Source organism: Anoplolepis gracilipes, chromosome 7 (assembly GCF_047496725.1).
Source record: "Anoplolepis gracilipes chromosome 7, ASM4749672v1, whole genome shotgun sequence".
NCBI classification, from domain to species: Eukaryota; Metazoa; Arthropoda; class Insecta; order Hymenoptera; family Formicidae; genus Anoplolepis; species Anoplolepis gracilipes.
Genome location: NC_132976.1, coordinates 2,848,568 through 2,872,595, shown reverse-complemented (window position 1 = coordinate 2,872,595; position 24,028 = coordinate 2,848,568). Strand labels below are relative to the sequence as shown.

Below are 24,028 nucleotides of genomic sequence, written 5' to 3'. Positions count from 1 at the left end.
TTACATTTAGAATATAAATTCACAAATTACTTTTAATGATCTATGCTTTGTTTCTGCCCCTTTGACAGATGTAAGATGCAGCGAGATAATTCGAGATCAATGGTACTGACAGGAAACCAAGTTGCTCAGCGCTTATCGAGACTGCTCTGAATATCTAGAGAACCATTTGTTTTGATTCATAGACACAATCATAACGCGATCCGAAACTGAATGAAGAGCGAGCGATGGGACGAGAGGATGAGACGTATCTCTTGTGACTGAAGATATTTGTTTGTTGCAAAAAATATTAGATAAATTAAAGGGAAGCGAAACTACGATTGCTGCCGATAGCTTCCGCTAATGTGTTATTGAAGTATTTCGATCGTTCGAAGAATAATGGGAAATAAGATATCTCCGGTTGCAAAAACTCGCCGTATTAGAAAATTGAGAAAAATAAAGAAAAAAATTATATATATATATATATATATATATATATATATATATATATATATATATATATATATATATATGAGAACGTTGATTATTCAAACGGAAGTTGAAATAGCGATTACGTTAATTTCCGACGGCGAGCTTTTGTGATACTCCCGGTAATTTATTCCCAGAATATCTCGATCGTTTTCGAATAATGACAGAAGATAATTGGAAGTGGGCAGAAGAGAAAGATATCTTTAAAAGCTGCCGTAACAAGATGGAGCTTCGAGAAGTTTTTCGCGCAAGTTCGGAGGGGGAGATTGGCAGGCGCAATTTGCTCAAATTCAACGGAAAAGGCTTTGTACTATTCGCCAAGCAATATCACACGCATATACCACAGCACGCGTGTTTCCGGAGACGAGCGTCTACTTAATAAAATACTCAATCGACGGAAGGAGGCATCTTTCGCGCTGCGTCAAGTATGTAACGGGTGGTTGCTTTGCACGTGGCCACACACGACGGACGCATGGCCAAGCACAAATGCATATATAAAAAAATTCTATGAACATTTGTTCATGCTTAAGATTTTGTCTTTTTTTTCCTTTTATTTCTGCGATTACGTGTAAGGTTTAAGGGTTTAAACACACACAACGTGCAGCACTCATTCGAGCAGCTTATTTCGCTAGAACGGAAATCGGCCAGATGATACAGAATAGCATCATAGCAACAGCAACACCAACTCAACGGACATATCAGAAATTAAGATTACAAAGTGTTCCCCTCTGTATTAAAGCGTCGCCGAATACATTTGTGTCCTTTTCGCGGGAGTTCGGAAATCGGTGAGATTTCGATATTATAAATATTATACGCGGAGATTGATTTCAAATCTCGCGACAGCTTCTTCTCGAATCGCATGCGCGCTTTCTCTTTACCACATATTTTATATATAATTGTATTGTATATAATTATACGTAATAATAATATAATTATTATTACGCATTTTAGATAATTATATTCTAATTTTAAATTCTCCAAAGTTTCATAATATATTTTTATCTCTTTATAAATATTATATATCGGAGTACACACATTCTTCTGTGCTTCTCTAAAAAAGATGTCGAATTTACCGAAATGTCACCGATCTTGATTCTCCGACTTATCGTGACAGACCCGAAAGAACGATGAGTGACTGTACGGCCACGTAAAACATAAAACGAAATACACGCGCAAACACACGCATACAAAGCGACTGTGTATTTATTATGCGTGTAATTAATGAAATTATACAGACGCAAGAGGAGGCATATACAAATTTCACATTTTAAGGCTCGGGAGGATATCTTTATAAGACGTATCTCCTTATAGGTGCATTCGCTACGAATCTCAATCTATGCAATCTCTATTTTTATTACTCGAGTAGAATAGCGAATTATATATCTTGATATAATTGTGTGTATATGTATATATATATATATATATATATATATATATATATATATATATATATACATATACATATGTACAATTATACATATATCATTGCGTGGCGCTTCGGGAAACCGTTCCGGACGGAAGCGCGCGAGAAAAAAAAGAAGCCGGAACGCACAATCGGGGCGATTCGGGAATTATTAAAGTTCCTCAATTGATCACGCGAAATATTTACGCTCATCGCATCTGCAAATCGAGAGAATTGGAACGGATGCGATAATGTACTTGTATGTACATGTGTGAGAAACATGATGAAAACATACTAACGAAAGAAAAAGAAAAAAAGTCATACGTACATCTATTATCACGTACTCCAGACAGCACACTATATTTATAAAATATATACAACGTATTTATATAATCATTATTTGTATATTTTATAAATATCTATCACAAAATATTTCATAAATATTTTTGTAATCTTAGATTGAACAGATATATCAGAAATATCCCAGCAAATATTTGAAAAATATTTACAAAATATATTTACAAAATATTATTACAAAATATTATTACAAATATTTAATCTTATATTTTAGTAACATGTTGAATATACAGTTTTTATGATTTTTTTCTCTTAATGTACATAAAATGTGTATAAAATATTTATATAATATTTCGAAAAATAAATGGTGGAAATATTTATGAATTTATTATAAATGCTTTATTATCATGTGCTGTCTGGGACATAACGGCACACATACATAATAATATATCTGTGCGCACATGCAATGTCTAGAAAAACTTTGTACCCGAGTCGCGCTTCCGCGCGAAACGATCCGGAGGCGAACGCGGGCCGACTCTTCAAACTTTAAACACTAATAACTCTCTCTGACAATGACTAGCGTATAATGCATAACGATATATAATCGCAATGCGTGTGTGAATATGCGTGTACGCGTGTGTGTGTGTGTGTGTGTATGCATGCATGTTGCGATGTGTCTGGATGCGTGTATGTACGTGCGAGTGCATCGAAATACTCATTCATAAAACATGGGATAAGAGAGAAAAAAGTTTATTAATATAGATTCACTGTTTTATCTATATATACCGGGCGTACTTAAAGTATGTAATAATGTATGATCCGGTTTTTATTATCTCTAGCCCTCGAATTGAAAGAGGAATCGGAGATGGTGTCCTTGCGATATTACTGAGGAAGGAAGAAAAAAGTTTCCAATCTTCGTCATTCTGTCTCTTTTTCTCGCTCTTTCTCTCTCTCTTCTCTCTCTTTCTAAGCGCTCACATCAAGTTGTGAATAAACATATCATACTTAATTAATATATTGGACAAAGAGGATATCATCGTTTAATATAATATAAAAATATATACAAATATAAATATATATATATATATATATATATATATATATATATATATATTGCAAAGGAACATTTATTGAAACTATAAAAAAGAAGTAGCTATTAATTACCGCGTTAATGTCGAGCGAATCGCAAGGTATAGGTATATCGGCGATTACAAGGCAACAATCACGTGGTAGTGTTCTCTCGCTTTTTTATTCTAATCATCGTAATCGGCAATGGAAGCTCTTTCGTGATCCAGTGTATAAATCGAGCATGCGTGACTTGGTCGCTTATTGATCGTTATATATCATTGTTTCCACTTTCTATTCTATCAATTGTCGCGAGACAAGAAAACTGTTGATTGAAGTTTCCGGATTTTAAAGATAAAATTCCGGAAAAAAATATCCGTTGGAGAGACTCGGGACATATCAATCGTCTCTGGTGCGTTAAAATTGGAAGAAGAGGCTATGGAGAATCAATTTCACTAACATAATTTTCTAATATTAAGAGATCCAATAATAAAAAAAATCAGGAGAAAATAAAAGGAAGAAAAAATAGAAAATGAAAAAAGTAAAGAAAGAGAACGAAGAGCTGTCTTAAGCATTTTAGCTCTTTTTTACATCACTCTCGGCAAAGGAGAAACGTGCCTATATAATGATGACGAGATATGAAAATATAAAAGTAAACGATTGATAAATAAATATTATAAATATTGCAATCTCTTCTTCGCAGGATTGACAGTTTTTTTCTTCACGCGATCGTATTCTTCAAAATTTCTAGTCCCACGAAAATTATTCGCCGAGGAGGTAACAATCGTGAATCGAAGAGTGCGTTGCTAAATATATATATATATATACATATACATAAAAATAAACGGCCAAACACATCATAGTAATAATATTAGTAATATTGTATCATTAAAGAATAATTCTTTCTATCTATCTCTATCTCTTAGTGACGGCGCCGGTCAATCGTCCTTTGTCATCCTTGAGCAGCGCCGAAAAAGTGTCCCTCTGTGTTCTTGCCGATCGTGAATCGATGATTCTCCACTTTTTCGGAGATCTACCCTAAAAGATCCCTTCATTCTTATTTTGGCGATCTCCTTTGATTTTTCGCGTGGCGTAAATACATAAAATAAAGAAAACGCACCAACATCTGACGTTTAGTTTACAGATCCTTCGCTGGCTATCAAGATTTTTGAAGGTCTTCATTTTCTCGATTCCTTTGAATTTATTAAGGCTCTCTAGTAGTCGCCGGATAAACTCTGACAATGAATTGATGGTGGCGACAACCATAGCTGCGATAGGAATAAGAACACTGTCATTATATGTTCTCTCTTTTTATCTCGCATTGTCTAAATCATTCTTTCTCTTTTTGTCTAGCATTGACGTTTGACAGCCAAATTATTCTTACATGCCATTTTTTAATAATAAGATATTTCAATGAAACAACATTATAGATCGCTTCAGCACATTTGTAAAATATTCCGAAAACTAAGCTTAGCAAAGAATATACTAGGTGGAAGGAACATTTTCCACTTTTTTATACAGCTGTCAAACCGCTTTTTTCTCATGTACGTAGGTTTATTTTAACACTTATTTTACAGCTATTTATTAACTGTCAAGGGAAAAGCTTAGTTTTTGGACAATTTTACAAGTGTGCTAAAGCAATCTGCAGTCTTGTTTCATCGAAATATCTTTTTATTTAAAAGTGGCACACAAGAATTCTCAGAGTATTTATTCTCGCTTGTGTCACGATTCCAATGTGATGACTACTCGGGAGCCTTAAGTCTCTTTTAATCCACTAAATAATTTAATCCACGAAAAAGAAAAAAGAACTCTTGTTCTTTTTTCTTTTTCTCGTTTCCTCGATTAAGTCTTTTCCTTCCCCCCTTTTCATGTTTTGGCCGAGGTTCGTTCGTTCCTTTTAATCCCTTTGCTCGCCCTTTGGCTCACATTCCTCTCGCCACTTTCTCATTTTAGTTTGAGATCCTTTGCTTTGTCTCTTTTGAGTTTCGAGAAGAGTCGAGATTTCGGTGTCATGGTGCTATATAATATCTGTATATATATATATAATATATAATATATATATATAATATATATATATATATAATATATGTATATAGTATATATATATATATGTATATATCTGTATATATATATATACATATATATACATATATATATATATATATATATATATATATACATATATATACATATATATATATACTTATAAAAATTCGTTGGCATAATCACAATATCGTTATGATTAACAATATTATCACGGTTAAAATCTGATTATTATCGCTGCCCTTCCTACCACTATTATCATCATCATCGATATGTTTATTATCGTTATTACTACCGTCATTATTATGACTATTTTATTACGATTATAATAATTATTATTGATATATATATATATATATTATTATTATTATATTGATTGTACTTATTACACCGATTAATCTATATCAACGTTATCGTCGGAGGTGCTATTTAAGTCGAGTATATGTAAAAAAAGCAAACGTTACAAGAGTAAGATGATCCAGACGGTTTTTGACATACTTCTATGAATTCCGCCCGTACAGTTGCTAAGGTTACATAATAATTGCCATTCTGTTTAATATCGATTTCTGACTATACATGCGCGCACATTATGTACACCCGTTCTCTTCGATACGCATTAAAAAACAGTAATGTAAATAATAGTACAGAATGGCTTCAAATTTGCGTGACGAAAATTTTTTTATCGATATAGAAGTGTCAAGTTTTCTCTTATAGCTTAATTCATTATTAAAAAATTTAATCGAACATTATTTGGTTTTATAAAAATTTCTGAATAGATATTATATATCTAATATTGAACTGAATCTATCTAAAATTAATTGAGATTAATTTAATTAAATTAACGTTTATTTGTCATGAAATTTAGCTTGCGAAAAGTTGTAATTTCAGAAACTAATTAATGCATTTTCGTGTTTCAAAAAAAGATCGGTTATAGATTGCATTTGCGCAAGTTTGCATGTCCATCGTACACATGTCTAAAGATATATGATGAAGAAAAATGCCAGCATTATTTGAAAGTAAAAGCAGCAATACAAATCGTCCAAAAAGATTTTATCCGATATATGCATACATAAAGAGATACATTTATATTTGCAATTTCTTTAGTTTATCATGAAGATAAAAAAATTAGAAAGAAAAAAATTATTCCTTGAATACTTGACATTTCGTTATTAAACTTTAACTCATAAATTTTTTTATCAAACATTTGAGATATACATATGTAAACAGTGGTCAACGTATAAATAGTGAACACTCTGTATGCTTTTTTTTTCTTGAATTTAAAATATTTTTTTAAATTAATATCGTAATAACGAAAAAAAAAACTTATTTTAATTTATCAGAACACTGAAAAAGGAAATAAAATATATTATACGAATAATTCTTAAAGCTGAGATAGAAAGCCAAATTGTAATAAATACTTATTTCTATTTATGTTCGCCACTGTACGTACACACGTAATTAATTAATTAAAATTTTATTCAAATAGAATCTTCACTTGAAATTATATCGAAGATGAGAGATATTATTTATTTATCTGCGTATCTAAAGATCACTTCACAAAAATTACTTCAATATTTTGATTAGCTCGTAACTAAAAAAAATTATTTAAATACGTAACTATTAATTGGGGCACGTTTAGGGTAAAGAGGGGTTATAGAATTCTCAAAAATAAGAATCTATTTCTTGGTATAATACACCAAGTAAAATATGTGCACGGTTCAATTTTCGCGGTAAGAATTAATTTTTAAATAAATTCACGCATTAACATCCGCGTATGGCTCTCATTGCTCAGTTAATAGTTACGTGTTTGTGAATATTGGAGCCTTATTTATTCGAATTATTTAAATGTTTGCGAATTTCAAAGGGTAATTATATACTTTAGGAACTTGAAGGCTTCCCTAAAGTATATAATTATCTTTCAAAGTTTTTCATTTTGTTTTGAAATACTTTTCAAACTTTGACGCTTGTAGCACGTCGTGTACACGTATTTAACGAAGACGAGAACGAGGGCGACGACAAGGATGACGGTAACGATGAATAAAATCGGCGTGCCAAGGGAGGCGGGAATATTATTCTTAAAGAAAAAAAAATATATATATATATTACATATATATGTATAAAATATATAATATAAACGAGAAGATTAACGATATTAAGGGTAAATAACTACGACAAAAAAAATGACTGCTCTATACTGCTAAAGTACAAATGTTTTCATTTAATTATTTTATAAGACGATATACCGATTCGTTACGATTCGCGTTTATATCTTGCATTTAGCGTTTGACAAAGCGACAAAGTCGCTCGGGACTCTGGCATTTATTTGTTTCATAATAAGAATCGCATTATATTATTGTACGACGTTGTAAATGTGAGATTGAGAATTTGAGACTGTGCGTTTAGAGAACGCTAAATATGCGAGATACAAATGCGGGTCTACATTTATAAGTGCGTTGGATACATATACACACAACCCGACGCGCGTGTATCTATATCTGTATTTATTTGTTAATCTTTAAACGTGGATGTGTGTGTGTGGCATATGTGACACGTGAGGATGTCACACGTGTATATCATACAGGGTGTCGCAAAAAACGCACGCTTCCCGCCAATCATAAAATATATATCTTTATTCAATCTGTGTCGATTGTTTTTCTCTTATTGTTAGATATTTAATTTTTGTAATACCAGATTACTTTTTTATGATAAAAACATTATTATTCATTCATGGTTAAATAACTGTAATTTAAAAAAATTTTGAGCCGCGTTTGGAATTTTTTACTTTAAATTCTTGTAAAGTTTTGCAATTTGATTTTAATTTAATATTAAAATATTAATTTTATAATTGAAAATTTAAATTATAAAAATATTTAATTTCGATTTCATATTAATTAATATTTTGGCAGAGGAAAACTCAACCCTAAATTTAGTCGAATCATATAAAATCGGAAGGAAAGAGTCCCATAGTTTTGGGACATCCTGTGTGTATATATATATATATAAAGCATATTCATATGCACACAAACACGCATATCACATAACATATTCTTCTATTAGTATATTTGAAAGCATGATATGCATCCTCTCCATTTCGTCCATTTCACGAAGCATAAGATATAATAAATGCTCGATTTTTGTCGACAATCATAAATAATCGCGGTGACGTCACTCTAGCGATATATTATCACAGAAAAAAAAGAAAACAGATTTTTATTTTTTAGTTCACATTAGAAAATACAGAATAATTCAAATTTATGTCGCTTGATTGTATGAAATAAATTATTAATCAATTAAAACGTTTACAAATACAAAAATTTTTACAAAGTGTTATTTATTGATTCAACCGTTTTTTAAAATAGTATCTGTTTTTTTATATTTTATTCAGCCTAAAATTTATTAAGATTAGTTTCTCAGAATCTTAGGCAATCAAAAAAATTCTTGGAAAAATAATTCTGACGCTGACAGACATAGAAAAATATTTTAAAAATTTCTCATTTACATATTATTTCTCGCAGAAGATTATAATATTTGCAAAAAAAATTCGGCGACGTATATTTGAATCACCCTGTACAATCGTAAGTCATTTACTGATGAAAAATTACGGCATATCATTAAGTCAATTTCAGTTTTGATTAATATCACATTTATAGCATTTCACAGAAATATGCATATACTTGCGGCGTAACTTATCATTAGACATATAAAATGCGGACTTTTTTTCTGTATCAGAGAGAAAAATCTTAGAGCGAGTGTTACGTAAAATTTTTGTTTTAAATACGTTGATTTATATTGTACTTATAAATTAAAAATTTCTCTCTTTCTCTCCATCTCGTTAGGATTGCTCGTTATTAATCCTCGTTATAAAATACAGCGTTATTATAATGTAAATATAGCAAAAAAAAAAGTAAAATATTTGTCAGTTCTCCAAGTAGTGTTGAATGACTGCAGAATCGCGTTTTTATGTAGGAGATCCCTCATACTTCTTATCATCATCCCGCTTTCTTCCCCGTTATCTAAATTGTCTACGATTGAAAAGAAAAATCGTGAGAGAAATTGATTCATCCTGTTGTTACTAAATCAGATAGCACACAATATTTATACGAAATATTTATAATTATTTATATTATTTGAATATTTTATAAATATTTTTGTAATTTTAAATTGAACACATAGAGATTTATCACAAATATCCTGCAAAAATATTTGAGAAATATTTACAAAATATTATTACAAATATTTATTTGTTTATTTTTTTTCTTAATGTATTAAAATAAATTGCAATAAATAATAAAATATATATAAATATTTATATAATATTTAAAAAAAAATAAATGGTATAAAAATATTTATGAATATATATCGTGTGTTATCTGGGTCATTCGATTTTACTTACAAATACGCGAGTGCCAATTATAAGACTATAATCTCTCACTAATGCGTAATAATTCGTAGAGAACGAGAGGGAAGCGCGACGACGATCCACGAAAAAAAATTGAAGAGCTTACTTATCAAAAACGTTTTAAACGCACATTAAAAAGAAGTAGAGATTACGCGCATAATTTTTTTTTAATATGCGTTTAAAACAATTTACAAATAAGCTTTTTGATTACAAAAACATCGACGGCGATTCTATTTAAGTAATCGCACATATCGAAATGCACATATATACCTTTTAAGGCTGTATGTCGATGTTATTTGATCGTCCATGGGATCAAAGATCCTTATGGGGGTGTATAAAACGAATATAAATTTTGCCTCCGAGAGGATAGTGTAATACGGCAATAAAAGGAAAAGCGATCGTATGCCTTCTTAAAACTAATATTTCTCTTTTTACCGTTTACGTATATCTTGAAAAATCATAAACCCTTTATCTCTCTCTCTCTCTCTTTCTTTATCATACAAAAAATTAAATTCTGACAACACATTTTTATATCCATCGTAAAAAAATTGCAGAAAACATTTAAAATGTTACATGTATGTGCGAACAACGTCCAATAAAATTATGTTTAATAGCGTTATTATCACGTCAAACTCTGCCCAGTCTGCGATTTATATGTGACTCTCAAAAGAATGTATAAAATAATTAAATTATTTATATTTTATTTACCGATCCTCGCAATCGACGTAAATTAATAAAGCGTACCTTAAATGCGTTATATCGTTTTGACGTCTCGTGACTAAACTGTGATTTACAGAAAAAATTTCGGTATATTTCGAAATTAAAAAAAAAAATGGAGAGAATGTGTAGTACATCAAGGTCTTTGCCGATTATTGTATCAATATGAAAAAAAAGATACGGGTCTCTGATATTACCCATTATGATCGTTACGCATGTTTGCGATGAATGTTACGCTCTGTCTTGCTATAATTAATATTTACGCATCGAAACCGTTTTAAGAATTAGCTGTTAAAAAAATTTACGACTCAAACTCTTTGAAATCAATATTTTGCTGTGTCTATGATAAGATATAGGCATGCAATTCGATAACTCTCTTCTTCGCAGAAATTAGGAAGAGAATCGGAAGACTCCGATATGAATTAGAAAGTATAAAATATCATGTACAGACACACACACAGATATATATGAAGGTAAAAAAAAACACACATAAAATGAATACATGTACCGCGCTTCTTCTATATCATAATGATATAACGCGTTGAATATATTTCATTGTTATGAGTTTTATAAATCTATAAGTAAGGATTACGAATCTGTATCTCTCTTTCTCTCTTTCTATCTATCTATCATTAAGTTTATCATTATCATACATACATTTGAATAATATATTGTATTATCACGATCTTTTTGCATACATCCTGCCAATTTGCTTTCCTTTCTCTCCCTTTTTTTCTTTCTCTTTCATGCATTATTCCCTTACAGCCTCATCCATGTATCATTTTTTTTCGAGAAAAAAAGGTGTACTTTTTCATATAAAAGGCACATTGCCAAAATAAATATGGGGTTGGAAAATTTAAACTGGACATTTACTTGTGTTCGTTTCACGCCTCCATTCATATTCGAAATATGCAAATATTTCCCGCTTACTTTCATCTTAATAATCGTATTTTATTAATCGTTTATTTCTTCAAAATGACAATGTTTACGCTGGAAATAAATTGAGATAAAGTGTAAGATATATATATATATATATATATATATTTATAATTTATAATATTAATATTTTTATACAGAAGAGTAAGTTCAATGCCTTACACATAATCGATAGAAATACTTACTAGAATTATTAGAATATTTTATCACATCTATCGGATAAGTTTGTACACACAATAATTATGTGTGCATAATTTTGTGTATGTACAAAAGCATATTCTTTTTGAAAAATTATATTATCAGCCTTGACTATGAATGTGTTTTTACGCACATACTTTCTTTTTTTTGCGACTAAATTTCATAAAATTAATTTTTTAATATTTCGGATTCCAATTCCTTTAAATATGGTAATAAATCGCCGAGTGCATCTATATAATAATTAGGTACAAGATCCCGTTCTTCTTGTAGTTTGGATTGCTTCCACTTTTCAACGTCCGACAAGGCGGTCACTCCTGTCAAAACTAATAGCGTCATAAAACCGCAACGAGTTCCAAAAAGTATATCAGTGTTACAGCGATCTCCGATCATTAAAGTGCGCTGGGGATTAATGTTAGATCGTTCCATCAACATTTTAGCCATATACTTGTCCGGTTTGCCCATAATTATTGCTTTTCTCTCTGAACAGCTTTCTATACATCTGACTAGACTTCCTGTACCTACATTGAAAAAATTACAGAAATGTTTAATGAAAATATATTTTATTAAAATATATGTACATACATAAATATATATTTCAATTAAAATGATATTTATATATTCAATTTATATATTTCAATATGAATATATGTATTTATTGAAATATATAAACATATATCTTATATACAAGTTATTCCCAATTTAAATTGCAAAACTTCGGGAGCGTGTAGGGGACTGAAAAACTAAGACAAAAACTCCTTTATTTCTAAAGGATTTTAAGAATTAAAGGCTTTAGAAATAAAGAAGGTTCCCTAAATGCTCCCAAAGTTTTGTCATTTAAATTGGGGACACCCTATATATTAATGTGATTGTATATAAAATATATTTCAATACCTACCAGGTATAACAACATCATTCGACACTGGAAATCTTTCATCCGTGTTGGTACCAATAAAATGTACTCTAGCGTCATTTAAATAGGTGGCTGCCTTTACCATTTTAGGATAACTAAAATGCTCGTCAAAACCAACTATAACCGCAGCTACTTCTGGATCTTTCTCGAAAACGGAATATGGACTATTCTGATTAATTACATCTGGTCCTATGCCATAATATGAGATACCAACTTGCTGCAATTCCCTTGCAATTGCTACATAAAAATAAAACAAATATATTTTGTAGCATATATATATATATATATATATATATATATATATATATATATATAAATATACAGGAAATATTTTCTATAAAACATATTTGTCGAGATTTTTCGGCGTTTCCATTTTTTTCTTTCACTCTGTATATATAGTGTATATAATTCATAAACATACAGGACTTTACCTTCGGAACCTATAACATAGGTCTTCTTGCAAAAGCCTAGACTCTGAAGGTAACAGGCTGATAGATTAGCAGTGCACAGGATGTCATCCTTATTCGCCTGGAATTTCAGTGCTCTACATTTCTCCACCAGATCATCCCGCGTCTTCGTGCTGTTGTTGGTGATATAGAAGACCCGTTTACCGAACTTGCGAAACAGATTCACCACATCTGACGAGCTCGGCAGAGGTGTCATGTGCATCCATAGCACTCCTAAAAAAGATATCTGCAGAACTATCATCATAGAACCGCATTCGCAGATGATTTTGACTCACCGTCACAATCTGTCAGTACAGTATCAAATGATCTCAAAAACTTCAAGATGTTCTCATGAGTGAGCGTTTTTATATTTATCGCAGACATTGTTCTCTATAAAAGCAATGATAAAGCTATGTTACAAATCAGATTTAAATATATATATATATATATATATTTTATATTTATTTTATTACATATTTTTTAGTGTATATATTAATATTATATATATATATATATATATATATATATATATATATAATATTAATATATACACTAAAAAATATGTAATAAAATAAATATAAAATATAAATATATTATATAATAACGTATAAATATACTACATAATAAAATATATATAAAAATATATATAAAATGACGAATGTATATGCAAATGTATGTTATTACAAAGAAATTTTTATATACATTAATAATATATATTTTGACACTTACCAATTTTTGTTAATTAAATGCATAATATTCGATGACAGGAATCTATTGCGATCAGCTGAGAATGAGAACTTGATTCGTCTTGAATTGAATATCACATAGAAGTCAATGAATTTATGCTTGTGGATTGTGGCTATGCTTACGTATTTTTATGTAGACTGAAAATTCAGCTACCGTACGCATGTGCAATGGTATCTGCTTTCTGCTTAGGCCGGGTCTACAATAGATGTAGTAAACCTTAAGCCGTAAGAAATTAACCAATTACAATTGATTTTAGAGAAGAATAATGAATATGATTGGTTCATTTCTTATGACTTAAGGCCTATTCGGACTAGAGTCCTAAATAATAGAGAGACGCCAACTACGTCCGTCTTTTGATTGGTGCGGTACCTAATATGGCGACTGCAGCGGCATATTTATATTTCGTCTGCTAAATAGTACTCTATCTGATATTAACTCTAATTTAAAATAGAGTCCATGTGCACGCAGCGGGTACCTAAGATGGCGACGATGGCAAGGTGGGGGTAAAGTTGGCGTCTCTTTATTATTTAGGACTCTAGATCTGACAGGCACTCACACACGCGCACGTGCGTGCGTCATGCACATGCGGATAAATCAGGTACAGAGGTATGTATAATGCACTGAATACAAGACAACTACATACACACACAACTACACACACACATACACACACACACACACACACACACACACACACACACACACACACACATATATCTCACATACACATGTATAACCTGTACTACCGCGTTTTCTAGGCGTCAAACGTCTCTCGGATAATTGCGATGTTAAAGCCGATTAGGGCTCTCGTTTCGCAATAAAACTCACAAAACACGGCTGTTTCATGTGCACCATTTAATTCTCGTCTTATGTACGTGTGCGTGTATGTGTACATACATACATATATACATATGCTGCATCCGAATAGATATATTTTTGTAAGCTTGGTCGCGAAATTGTGGAATTGCTTTTATCCCCGCGATTGATTGAACTATCGCTACTTTTGTGTCCGGGCCGATTGTTAGTTCGACGTTGCCTTATTGTCGGGAAGTGTGAAAGAAGCGTGTGCTGTATGAAAAAGAAAGTGAAAGATTAGAAAGTGTTAGTATCAAACAAGTGTTGGGCGATTATACAGGGCGAAGAAATGTACGATAGTTGCCGCAACATCAAAATGAGATATGTATCCACTTTGAGTGGGGACTGTGCTTAGATTTATGCAATTATGAGAAGAACCTCGAGCATATACTTCACCCGAGAGTCCAGTTCTGTTCTGAGGAGAAAACGACTCGGGGAGTCGTATGTATGCCTGAAATAGTTTATCGAATCCTGCGTACAGGATTTTACAGCAGTTGCAAGTAAAACGTGCGGCTTCTGTATCATGAATGTGAGTATGTTTATCAATAGCTCATCGTATCTCGAATTAAATCATTCTTAGATATATCTATTGTTGATATGATTTTTATTATGTTTGGCAAGCTGTGAGAATGATCTTGCATGCTGGTGGTACAATATTATTTTTCTGTGGTATCATTATTTGTTATGTTAATTATATAATTTTTTTGTAATTATATATATATATAATTACAAAAAAATATATATATATGTCTTTTGAATGTTAATGTCCTATACAAAATATGTTGTATTGGTTGTATGGTAAAAGTCAGTCGCAATCTTCTTCTGTCTCTTTTATGTATATCAACTATTTTCAGAATATTCCCGTTCTACATTATTCTGGCACACAGTAGATGGTAATTTGATTATGTAACTCATGTTGAATTATTGACCTAAAAATCTTGAAAACTTATTTTTGATGACAACTTTGGAATGTAATTATATTTTTCTATCTATTTTTAGTTTGAAGTGTTAAATAACATAAATTTGTTTTAACTTGCAAGACAGTCTTCTTTTCAGTTGCACTTTTCTTACATTAAACTAGGACATGTACACAATTCAAATTTGTGTACCTAGAAAGGAAATAAAAAAAGAAAAACAAATTTTCAAAGTGCAGCTAAAAACAAAGACCTTTTGATAGAGCATAACAATAATATTTTTATATAGAACTCTTATTCTTTTCCTTTATATATACAAAAAAATTTTTTTTTAATAATATGAATAGAAGAAATATACCATCACAAAATTTTATTAATAATTAAAAAGTTTATAACTTACTTTGATAAAATAATAACATATTTAAAAGTATGTTGTTAAAATATATATATGTGTGTGTGTGTGTGTGTGTGTGTGTGTGTGCATATGTATCTATAAAACTAGTACATGTTATATTACATGTTATTATACGTTTTATTTATTTTAAATTATTTTTTAATTATTAATATGCAATTGATTTTTTATATTATTTTTGGGTGTATCCTGATTGATACAATTTCATCCTTTACACATATTTATAAAATTTTGAATAAATTATATTGTAATTTAATTTTAGAAAATGAAATCACTTAAAAAGTTTTTCACAAGTTTTATGCATTGTAGATAGAAATACAATTGTCTATGACAAATAATTATGTGCTTAAATATTTCATTGATATGATTTAATGATGTCTAATTTATTTATTCTTAATATCAGGTGGTCAGCATAGCAGAGAGGTGGTGTCGAGAAGGTGGTTGACACGCCTTCATTTATTTGAGATGATTGAAAGTGTATCACGCAGAGCGTTGAGTGGCTCCAGTGGGAGCTACCACGTTCGTGGTGCTGAACTAGCGAGGAATCGCAGATTAAAATCTTTATCAGCCATTGTCACCTTTCTTGACGATACACAACATACATTTCAATTAGATGTAAATATAGTATTTTCCTATACATTTAATAATGAAATTATATTCAAGTATAATAAATGTGTTATATATGTTTTGCAGAAACGAGCAAAAGGACAAATTCTATTGGACTTGGTGTTTCAGCATTTAGAACTTATTGAAAAAGATTATTTTGGTTTACAATACTCTGAAAATGGAGTTAGTACAACTATCCCTACGTCTGATGCAATGGTAACATACTTTAAGTCACAATTATATGTAGAAAATTAGCTATTCTATTTCTTTTTCAATATTACTTAATATATAAATTATATATTTCAGACACATAATATTTTAGCATATAAAGAAAATAATATTAACAAGAAAGTATAATTTATTAATTTTTAATATAATAATTTTCAGAGATGGTTGGATCCTTCTAAACCAGTGAAAAAGCAGATAAGAAGTAAGGGTAAAGATCATATTTCTTAAAGTGAAATGTATTCAAATTATATGGAAACTAAACACATTTCTCATACATATATTCTTTTTTTCTTTTTAGGTGGACATTTCTTTTTTGCAGTAAAATTTTATGTATCTGATCCTAGTAAATTACAAGAGGAGTATACCAGATATCAATTCTATTTACAAATAAGACGAGATATTCTTCAAGGGAAACTTCAGTTACCAACCAGTACAGCTTGTTTAATTGCAAGTTATACAGTTCAATGTAAGAGCATATTATGAAATAATATAATAATTATATGTAGAATTAACATAATAATTGTATATTCTTTTCAAAAATATAATAAAAGCAAGTTAATATATGGTTTTTTTATGTATACATAGCGGAATTAGGAGATTATCATCCAGAGGAACATGGGCCAGGCTATCTTTCGCAAATGCAATTGATACCTGGACAAACAGAAGAAATGGAAAAGAAGATAGCAGAACTACATAAATTACACAAGTTCGTATATTTTGTAATTTTCAGTATGTATGTTCTTTTAAATGTTTTGTTTGTTTTAATATTAGCAAAAATATATCTCTTTTATTTATAGGGGACAATTGCCAGCTGATGCAGAATTTAACTTCTTAGATCATGCAAAGCGTTTAGATATGTATGGAGTGGAATTACATAAAGCCAGGGTATATAATGCATATCAGATTGAAATGTTTCTTTTTTTTTGTAAAACATATATATATATATATATATATATATATTATATATAAATTTATATATAATATATATACATAAATTTTTTTACTTTTTAGGATTCAACAAATAAGGAAATACAATTAGGTGTTACATCAATTGGTCTCGTTGTATTTCAAAATAGCATAAAAATTAATGTGTTTTCATGGTCAAAAATAGTTAAAATTTCTTTTAAAAGAAAACAGTTTTTTATACAGCTTCGACGAGAACAGGTGAGTCTAATTATTTGTTAATTCAACATGTGCGATTTTTTTCATGAATTTTTGGAGATTTAAATTAAAAACTTTGTTGCAGTCTGAAGACTATGAAACATTACTGGGTTTTAATATGCAAACTTATCGTAGTTCTAAAAATCTGTGGAAAGCTTGTGTCGAACATCATACCTTCTTTAGGCTTCACAGTCCAAAAATGCGGCCAAAACGATTTCCCCTCACTTTGAGTAGTAGATTTACATATTCAGGACGTACAGAATTTCAAACAGTTGAAGATGGGAAGCACAGGGCGCGAGTGGAAAGGACATTTATACGGTAATTATAGTAATTAATAGTAGAATAATCAGTTTTACATCTTTGTGTAGGGATATTCTTTTTCTCACAAATATTATTTAATATTTTATATAGATCACCTAGCAAGAAAATAGCTCATGCTATTACAACGACAGCTGTTACCGACGACAAAGGAAAATTGACAATACCTCCTGGAAGATCGTCACGATCTTATGACAATAAGGTTCAATCTCTCGGTGCTCGTGAACCTCGTCAAGCATGGGGTGAAGGAAATCCAAGTGATGAGTTAGTTACATACAAGTTACAATTACATATTGTAAACATATTCCACAACCATTATCACTTTTTTTAACCGTATATATAATTAATAGACGAAAGAAAATAAGATATAAATGATTAAATTTATGAATTAAGTGTATAAAATCTGTAAATGAAAAAGGGGAGAGTTGTTCTGGAAAACATACATTATTAATTTTTTACATTATGAAATATATTTTACATATGAATATAAAAATTTTTTACATTATAAAACATATATTTCACATATGAATATAAAATGTCATTCTCCTAAAACAAATTAAAACAATAGTAAAAACAATGTGCAATTAATACACATTAATCTTATTTAGTATCTTTAGTTTCATTTATTTCCTTTTATAGTGAAGGTGGTTTTTTATCTTTGAGGGAAGAAATAACAGGAAGCTATACGCAAGGTGGAGCGTTTTCTCCAGCATTGGGATCTCGAGTATTTAGCTATGCGGACGACGATACAACTGCTGAGAGAAATATTTATGATCTGCCAGATTATAGTGAACCTACTAGTTCGCCAGCTCCGCAAGTAAATATATTTAATGAAAATACTCAGACAATATTAATAAAAACAAAAATGTTCTATCAATTTGTTATCGTTTTAGATTTTGGAAGATGGTTTAGTAACAATATCTCTAACGCCAGACGAACAAGGTCGTTTTGGTTTCAATGTAAAAGGCGGATTAGATTTGGATATGCCGATTTTAGTATCACGAGTAGCTCCAAATACACCTGCTGATCGTTGTTATCCAAAACTGAATGAGGGAGATCAAGTACTTATTTTTAAATTTAATAATTTAATAATTAAAATTTATTATTTTATTAACATTATTAATATTATTTATTAATATTATTAGATTCTGTGAGATTCTGATAAACGTGATATGTCACTAAACAAAATATTTTTCTATGTAGGTTGTTTACATCAACGGAATTGACGTGAGCGGTTTATTACATGAACGTGTAGTGAATTTAATACGACAATCACGTGATCGCGGATCTGGCGAACTTACATTAACTGTCAGACCGAATGCTCTGTACAATGCACTTGCTGGTACCGACGAAACTTCCGAAGAAGAGCCACCTTATAGGTATAAAATTTTAAGATGTTTTCATGTTGAACATAATTCATTCAACATTCGTACTAAATATAATCTACATAATGTAATAAATATATTTTTTTTTTTTTTTGCAAGGTATGTGCCTGATGCACCTCATGCAGCCATCGGATCCGATGCTCTGGCACAATCTATGTTACTTCTTGCGGACGGTTTAGCGAGTGGTGCCCTTATTGCGCAATACGAACAATTATACAGGAAAAATCCAGAACTTACGTCACTCGAATCGAAGAAGCCGGAAAATCAATCGAAAAATCGCTATCGGGATATTTCGCCGTGTAAATAAAAATTTTCAATTTGATTATATTGTTAAATTGGTTAAAAAGTTTTTATATAAAGAAACAGCAAAATGACTATTTCAAAATAGTGCATAATAATAATAATAATAATATATATATATATATGATATTTTTCTAGATGATGTTACTCGAGTGATTCTGATGGGATCTGTAAATGGAGATTACATTAATGCCAATTATGTGAACATGGAAATACCAGGCTCAGGCATTATTAATAGGTATATCGCTACGCAAGGTCCCCTGTCTTCCACCGTTGCCGACTTTTGGCAAATGGTTTTAGAAGCCGGTAGCACGCTTGTCGTTATGTTGACAACTCTAGTTGAACGTGGTCGTGCAAAGTGTCACCAATATTGGCCGGCATATAACGAGACGCTTACATTAAGAAATCTCACACTTACATCAACTGCAGAAAATGTCGAAGATACATTTATTTTTAGAGAATTTATATTACGTGATGTTAATGTGAGTAAAGTTTCATGCTATTACTTACAATTAGTTAGATTCTCTCGAGGGGTTGGTCACTGAGGTAATTTTTGTACAAGGACTAGGTAATTCAGCGGCAATCCCAGCAAAATTTTGGATAATCCAAGGTTATTTTTGATAAATCTAAATAATCTTTAGCGTTAAAATAATTTAAAGTAAAATTTCATTTTCAAAATTTATTTTTAATTTGAGATACTATTAGGTAATCTTAAGTAATCCGAGGTATAATTTAAGGATAATCTGTATCAAGGGTAATTTTTGTACATTATAACTGTTAGTGACCAACCCCTCGGATTCTCTTCAATATACAAATATATATAATAATGTATCTACTAATATAAAATACATTTTTATATACATATATTTTGTATTTGTAATACATCAATTTGAATATTTATGTATTTTATGTATTTTTGCAGACTGGAGAAGAAAGGGATATAACGCATATGCAGTATTGCAGCTGGCCTGACCATGGAGTGCCGAGTGATTGGCGACAATTTACTACGTTTACAGAGCGCGTTAGAGCAGCTCGTACTGGAATAGTCGAACCTGCGGTTGTGCATTGTTCCGCTGGAATAGGACGAACTGGTGTATTAGTTTTAATGGAAACTGCACTGTGTTTAATTGAAGCTAACCAACCAGTGTATCCATTAGATATTGTACGCTCTATGAGAGATCAAAGAGCAATGATGATACAGAATGCTGTAAGTTGACGATCTCATTTTTGTTGCATTACTTGTTATTTTACAGAGTTTTTATATCTTTAAATAATATAAAATATTACTTTTGTCTCTATTTGAATGTGATATCTTTTCAGAGTCAATATAGATTTGTGTGTGAAGCAGTCCATAAAGCCTATAGCGAAGGGATAGCTAAGCCTCTTCCAGAGTTTAGTAGGTGAAAATAAGAATGCGAAACGAGCAGCATGTTGTAATTATAGCCATTTCTTCTCTTACATCTTGCATCGAGCATCATGTCATTAGAGAAGGTAGTTTTATACTTTGACAATAAACGTATAATATATATTTAATATAGCATAAAACGAAGTAGTAAAACACATTTACACATTGTGTAAAGTATATATCTCATTTATACATAACACTGACGTCCAGTTCTCATTCAATGTTGTACTAAAAATGGCTATTTCTTTAATCTTATTGTGCGCAGATGATTGATTTAGTATTCTAGTGTGTGATAATTAATTCTATTTCTTCACAAAATATTTTATCGTACAAAATGTGATCATATTTTCTTGCTTTTCGCGCGAGTGCATATTAATATTTTATAATAATTTAAAATATATACTTTTTTTTCTATATGTGACGTAATGTATGTAGAAAGCGTTGAAAAAGCAATGCACTATGATATATTCATAGTTATCGAATTTATAATAAAAATAATTAGATTTATTTATATAATAGACATTGTAAGATAAACATAATTTCAACGCAATTTTGAACGCTAATAGATAACGAATTCAGTTTTATTTAAAATCATTTAGTAATTAAATTTTATATATCATCATTGAATGAAAGTTTTGTACGTGTGTGCTCAGTCAACACAACAAGAGCTATTATTATATTATGAAAATATCAGTATCTATTTCTACACACCTTGACTTTTTTAGATAAATTGAAAATCTATTTTTTTTTATTTTTTATTTTTTTTAATTTTTTTAACAAACTTTTTTACGCGCTTGCGTATTATTTATATATTAAAATTTTTTAATTTTCAACATTTAAATATATGTTAATATGAGAAGACCATGTGAGATCAACAAAAACAAGAATAATATTAAATGCATAAATTAATATATTTACACCTCAAACTCAAGAAGTACAATTACGAAAATATAATGGATAAGAAGTTTATCTAGATATGATGATATAAAAAAAGTATTGCACACACCCTAAACAAAATATACACAAATTAAACAAATTTTAATATTCTAGATATTTAGCTATTATCACATCAACTGTCAAAATGGTAAACTTGAATGAATTTGAAAATAATTTCTTTATATACTTAATATAAGTCCGATGATAGATTTAATCATAAATATAATGAAAATGCGACAACTAATAGTTTCGTGTTAAATTCGCGCTGTGTGTTAAATTCATCAAGGAGTCATTATCATTAACAATTGACGTGATAAAAATTGGGTCTAATTTATCTAATAAAATGTAAAACTTCGTCCATCCTTAATCATACAGAAGCTATTTAAAAGCACAAGATGAGTACAATCTTCAATATTGGCAGCTATTATAGATAGGCAAGCTATTATATGTAACTACCTTGTTTACATAGAAAGAATATAGTTGTATCCGAAATGAATCAAAAAATTGTTTAGAAACCATAGAAGCGTGTTCCCTTTTTTTATTTTATGAGGCAGCTAAACAATTCCAATATTTTGGAATTGTAATATTTGACAAGAAATGTTTCACATTTTTTCAAAATATGGATATTGATCAAAATATGTATGACTGTTCTTTCTGAGATACTATAATAGATAATATTAAATTACAAAACTGTTCTTATTATTGAATGTTTGAAGCAATTGTATTATCTTCTAATAGATGTTTCATAGATTATTTATTTTTCACACAGTTAACCAGATGAATGTACTAACATATCTCTATATGAAGTTTTAGCTTTCAAATTAACTCAATAATGTCACACAAACTCTTTTCTGTTTAATATTATACTGAACTTTTTAACAATATATAATACCTCATCACATGTGTATATATATATATATACACACATACACATATATATACATATACCGTTTCACACAATCTATTTTTATAATACAAAAAACTGGTACTACAAACATTATTGGAAGGCTAGCGATCTGTAATCTTTCATGCATGGTCAAGAGAATAGAAGTTATTTTTAATTAATAATTTCACATTAATTATGTATATGAATGGAATACAGCAATTTTTTTCTTTTCATTTCATTTGTTTGCAAACTTTGTCGCTAATTAAAATTGACTTATATTCTTTTTACAGTGCATGAGAGAATAAGAGAAAAATGAAAGAATTATAAATCTATGTCGATATACAATAAGTCTCTAATTTGACAAGATAAATTAAAATTACTAAAAATTGCATTATAATATATGAGAAGGAAGAAAAAAAATACGCCCTTAATATATATCATAAAGCATGTACATATTAGAAAACAATATATTAGTATGTAAGTAAATTATACTTTTTCTTTTATTTTACATTTGCAATACATATGTGCGCGCGCGCATACACATACGGAATCTCCATAATTTATTATATATTACACATATGAAAAAATCAACAGTTGTAGATAACATTATGAATCAAACAATATAAGCCAATTACATTTATCGATTCATGAAAATAAAAGAAGCTAATTTCATAGAAGGTGCAAAATGTGAGCACGTAGAAATAAATTTCTGATATAGTAGGTAAAAAAAAATAAAGACAATTATATGTGTAAGTATTACATATATGTAATGAATTTGATACAAATGCATGTGAAAAATTATATATTATAGGTTTCTTTATATTATTTAACTCGAAATAACTGTACACACTTGTCTGCAAATATGAAACGCGCGACACAACTGTCCATTTTTTGCATGTATGCAAATGAAAGTATTTTTAATTGAATATATATGTGTTATATATCAATGTCTTTATATAACTGCAATAACACATTACATTGAAAATATTTTTCCAAA

The 24,028-nt window shown here is 29.9% G+C and overlaps 3 protein-coding genes across 8 annotated transcripts in view; 2 read left to right on the top strand and 1 right to left on the bottom strand.

The window, feature by feature from the left end:
* Eip78c (Ecdysone-induced protein 78C) overlaps nucleotides 1-1,535 on the top strand; it is a 79,771-nt gene extending 78,236 nt beyond the window's left edge. For all 3 annotated transcript variants that reach the window (XM_072896889.1, XM_072896888.1, XM_072896887.1), the window contains one exon: nucleotides 69-1,535. The gene's annotated coding sequence lies outside the window, so the exon portion shown is untranslated. The remainder of the gene's footprint in view (nucleotides 1-68) is intronic.
* Nucleotides 1,536-8,479: 6,944 nt separating this feature from the next.
* LOC140667470 (glycerol-3-phosphate phosphatase) lies at nucleotides 8,480-13,765 on the bottom strand. 2 transcript variants are annotated; one of them, XM_072895456.1, is made up of 6 exons: nucleotides 13,608-13,765; nucleotides 13,175-13,268; nucleotides 12,864-13,112; nucleotides 12,418-12,669; nucleotides 11,510-12,040; nucleotides 8,480-11,378 (listed from the first exon to the last, which is right to left on the bottom strand). In XM_072895456.1, the coding sequence occupies exons 2-5, from the start codon at nucleotides 13,260-13,262 to the stop codon at nucleotides 11,691-11,693; spliced, it is 939 nt and encodes a 312-aa protein (XP_072751557.1). In that variant the 5' UTR covers nucleotides 13,263-13,268; nucleotides 13,608-13,765; the 3' UTR covers nucleotides 8,480-11,378; nucleotides 11,510-11,690. The 2 variants fall into 2 exon arrangements, with proteins under 2 accessions (XP_072751557.1, XP_072751558.1); XM_072895457.1 differs by lacking the exon at nucleotides 13,608-13,765 and having other exon boundaries at nucleotides 12,864-13,125.
* A 400-nt stretch (nucleotides 13,766-14,165) lies between these two features.
* On the top strand, nucleotides 14,166-23,974 carry Ptpmeg (protein tyrosine phosphatase Meg). 3 transcript variants are annotated; one of them, XM_072895452.1, is made up of 19 exons: nucleotides 14,166-14,231; nucleotides 14,384-15,009; nucleotides 15,335-15,451; nucleotides 16,210-16,421; nucleotides 16,500-16,628; nucleotides 16,800-16,848; nucleotides 16,939-17,106; nucleotides 17,226-17,346; nucleotides 17,438-17,525; nucleotides 17,652-17,804; nucleotides 17,887-18,119; nucleotides 18,213-18,383; nucleotides 18,759-18,936; nucleotides 19,013-19,180; nucleotides 19,323-19,498; nucleotides 19,604-19,803; nucleotides 19,943-20,286; nucleotides 20,727-21,011; nucleotides 21,125-23,974. In XM_072895452.1, exons 3-19 carry the CDS (start codon nucleotides 15,436-15,438, stop codon nucleotides 21,206-21,208), a joined length of 2,775 nt encoding a protein of 924 aa, XP_072751553.1. In that variant the 5' UTR covers nucleotides 14,166-14,231; nucleotides 14,384-15,009; nucleotides 15,335-15,435; the 3' UTR covers nucleotides 21,209-23,974. The 3 variants fall into 3 exon arrangements, with proteins under 3 accessions (XP_072751553.1, XP_072751555.1, XP_072751556.1); XM_072895454.1 differs by lacking the exon at nucleotides 14,166-14,231 and having other exon boundaries at nucleotides 14,329-15,009; nucleotides 16,800-16,842; XM_072895455.1 differs by lacking the exons at nucleotides 14,166-14,231; nucleotides 15,335-15,451 and having other exon boundaries at nucleotides 14,329-15,009.
* Nucleotides 23,975-24,028: the final 54 nt, after the last annotated feature.

Bases quoted from the DNA above. Each gene is read 5' to 3' on its own strand.
- Ptpmeg (XM_072895452.1), top strand. The intron at 17,526-17,651 runs GTATATAATGCA...TTTACTTTTTAG, and splicing joins TGGAATTACATAAAGCCAGG to GATTCAACAAATAAGGAAAT. The intron at 19,499-19,603 runs GTATAAAATTTT...TTTTTTTGCAAG, and splicing joins GAAGAAGAGCCACCTTATAG to GTATGTGCCTGATGCACCTC.
- LOC140667470 (XM_072895456.1), bottom strand. From the start codon at position 13,262: ATGTCTGCGATAAATATAAAAACGCTCACTCATGAGAACATCTTGAAG. The intron at 13,113-13,174 runs GTGAGTCAAAAT...TATCTTTTTTAG, and splicing joins TGTACTGACAGATTGTGACG to GAGTGCTATGGATGCACATG. The intron at 12,670-12,863 runs GTAAAGTCCTGT...ATTTTTATGTAG, and splicing joins CTATGTTATAGGTTCCGAAG to CAATTGCAAGGGAATTGCAG.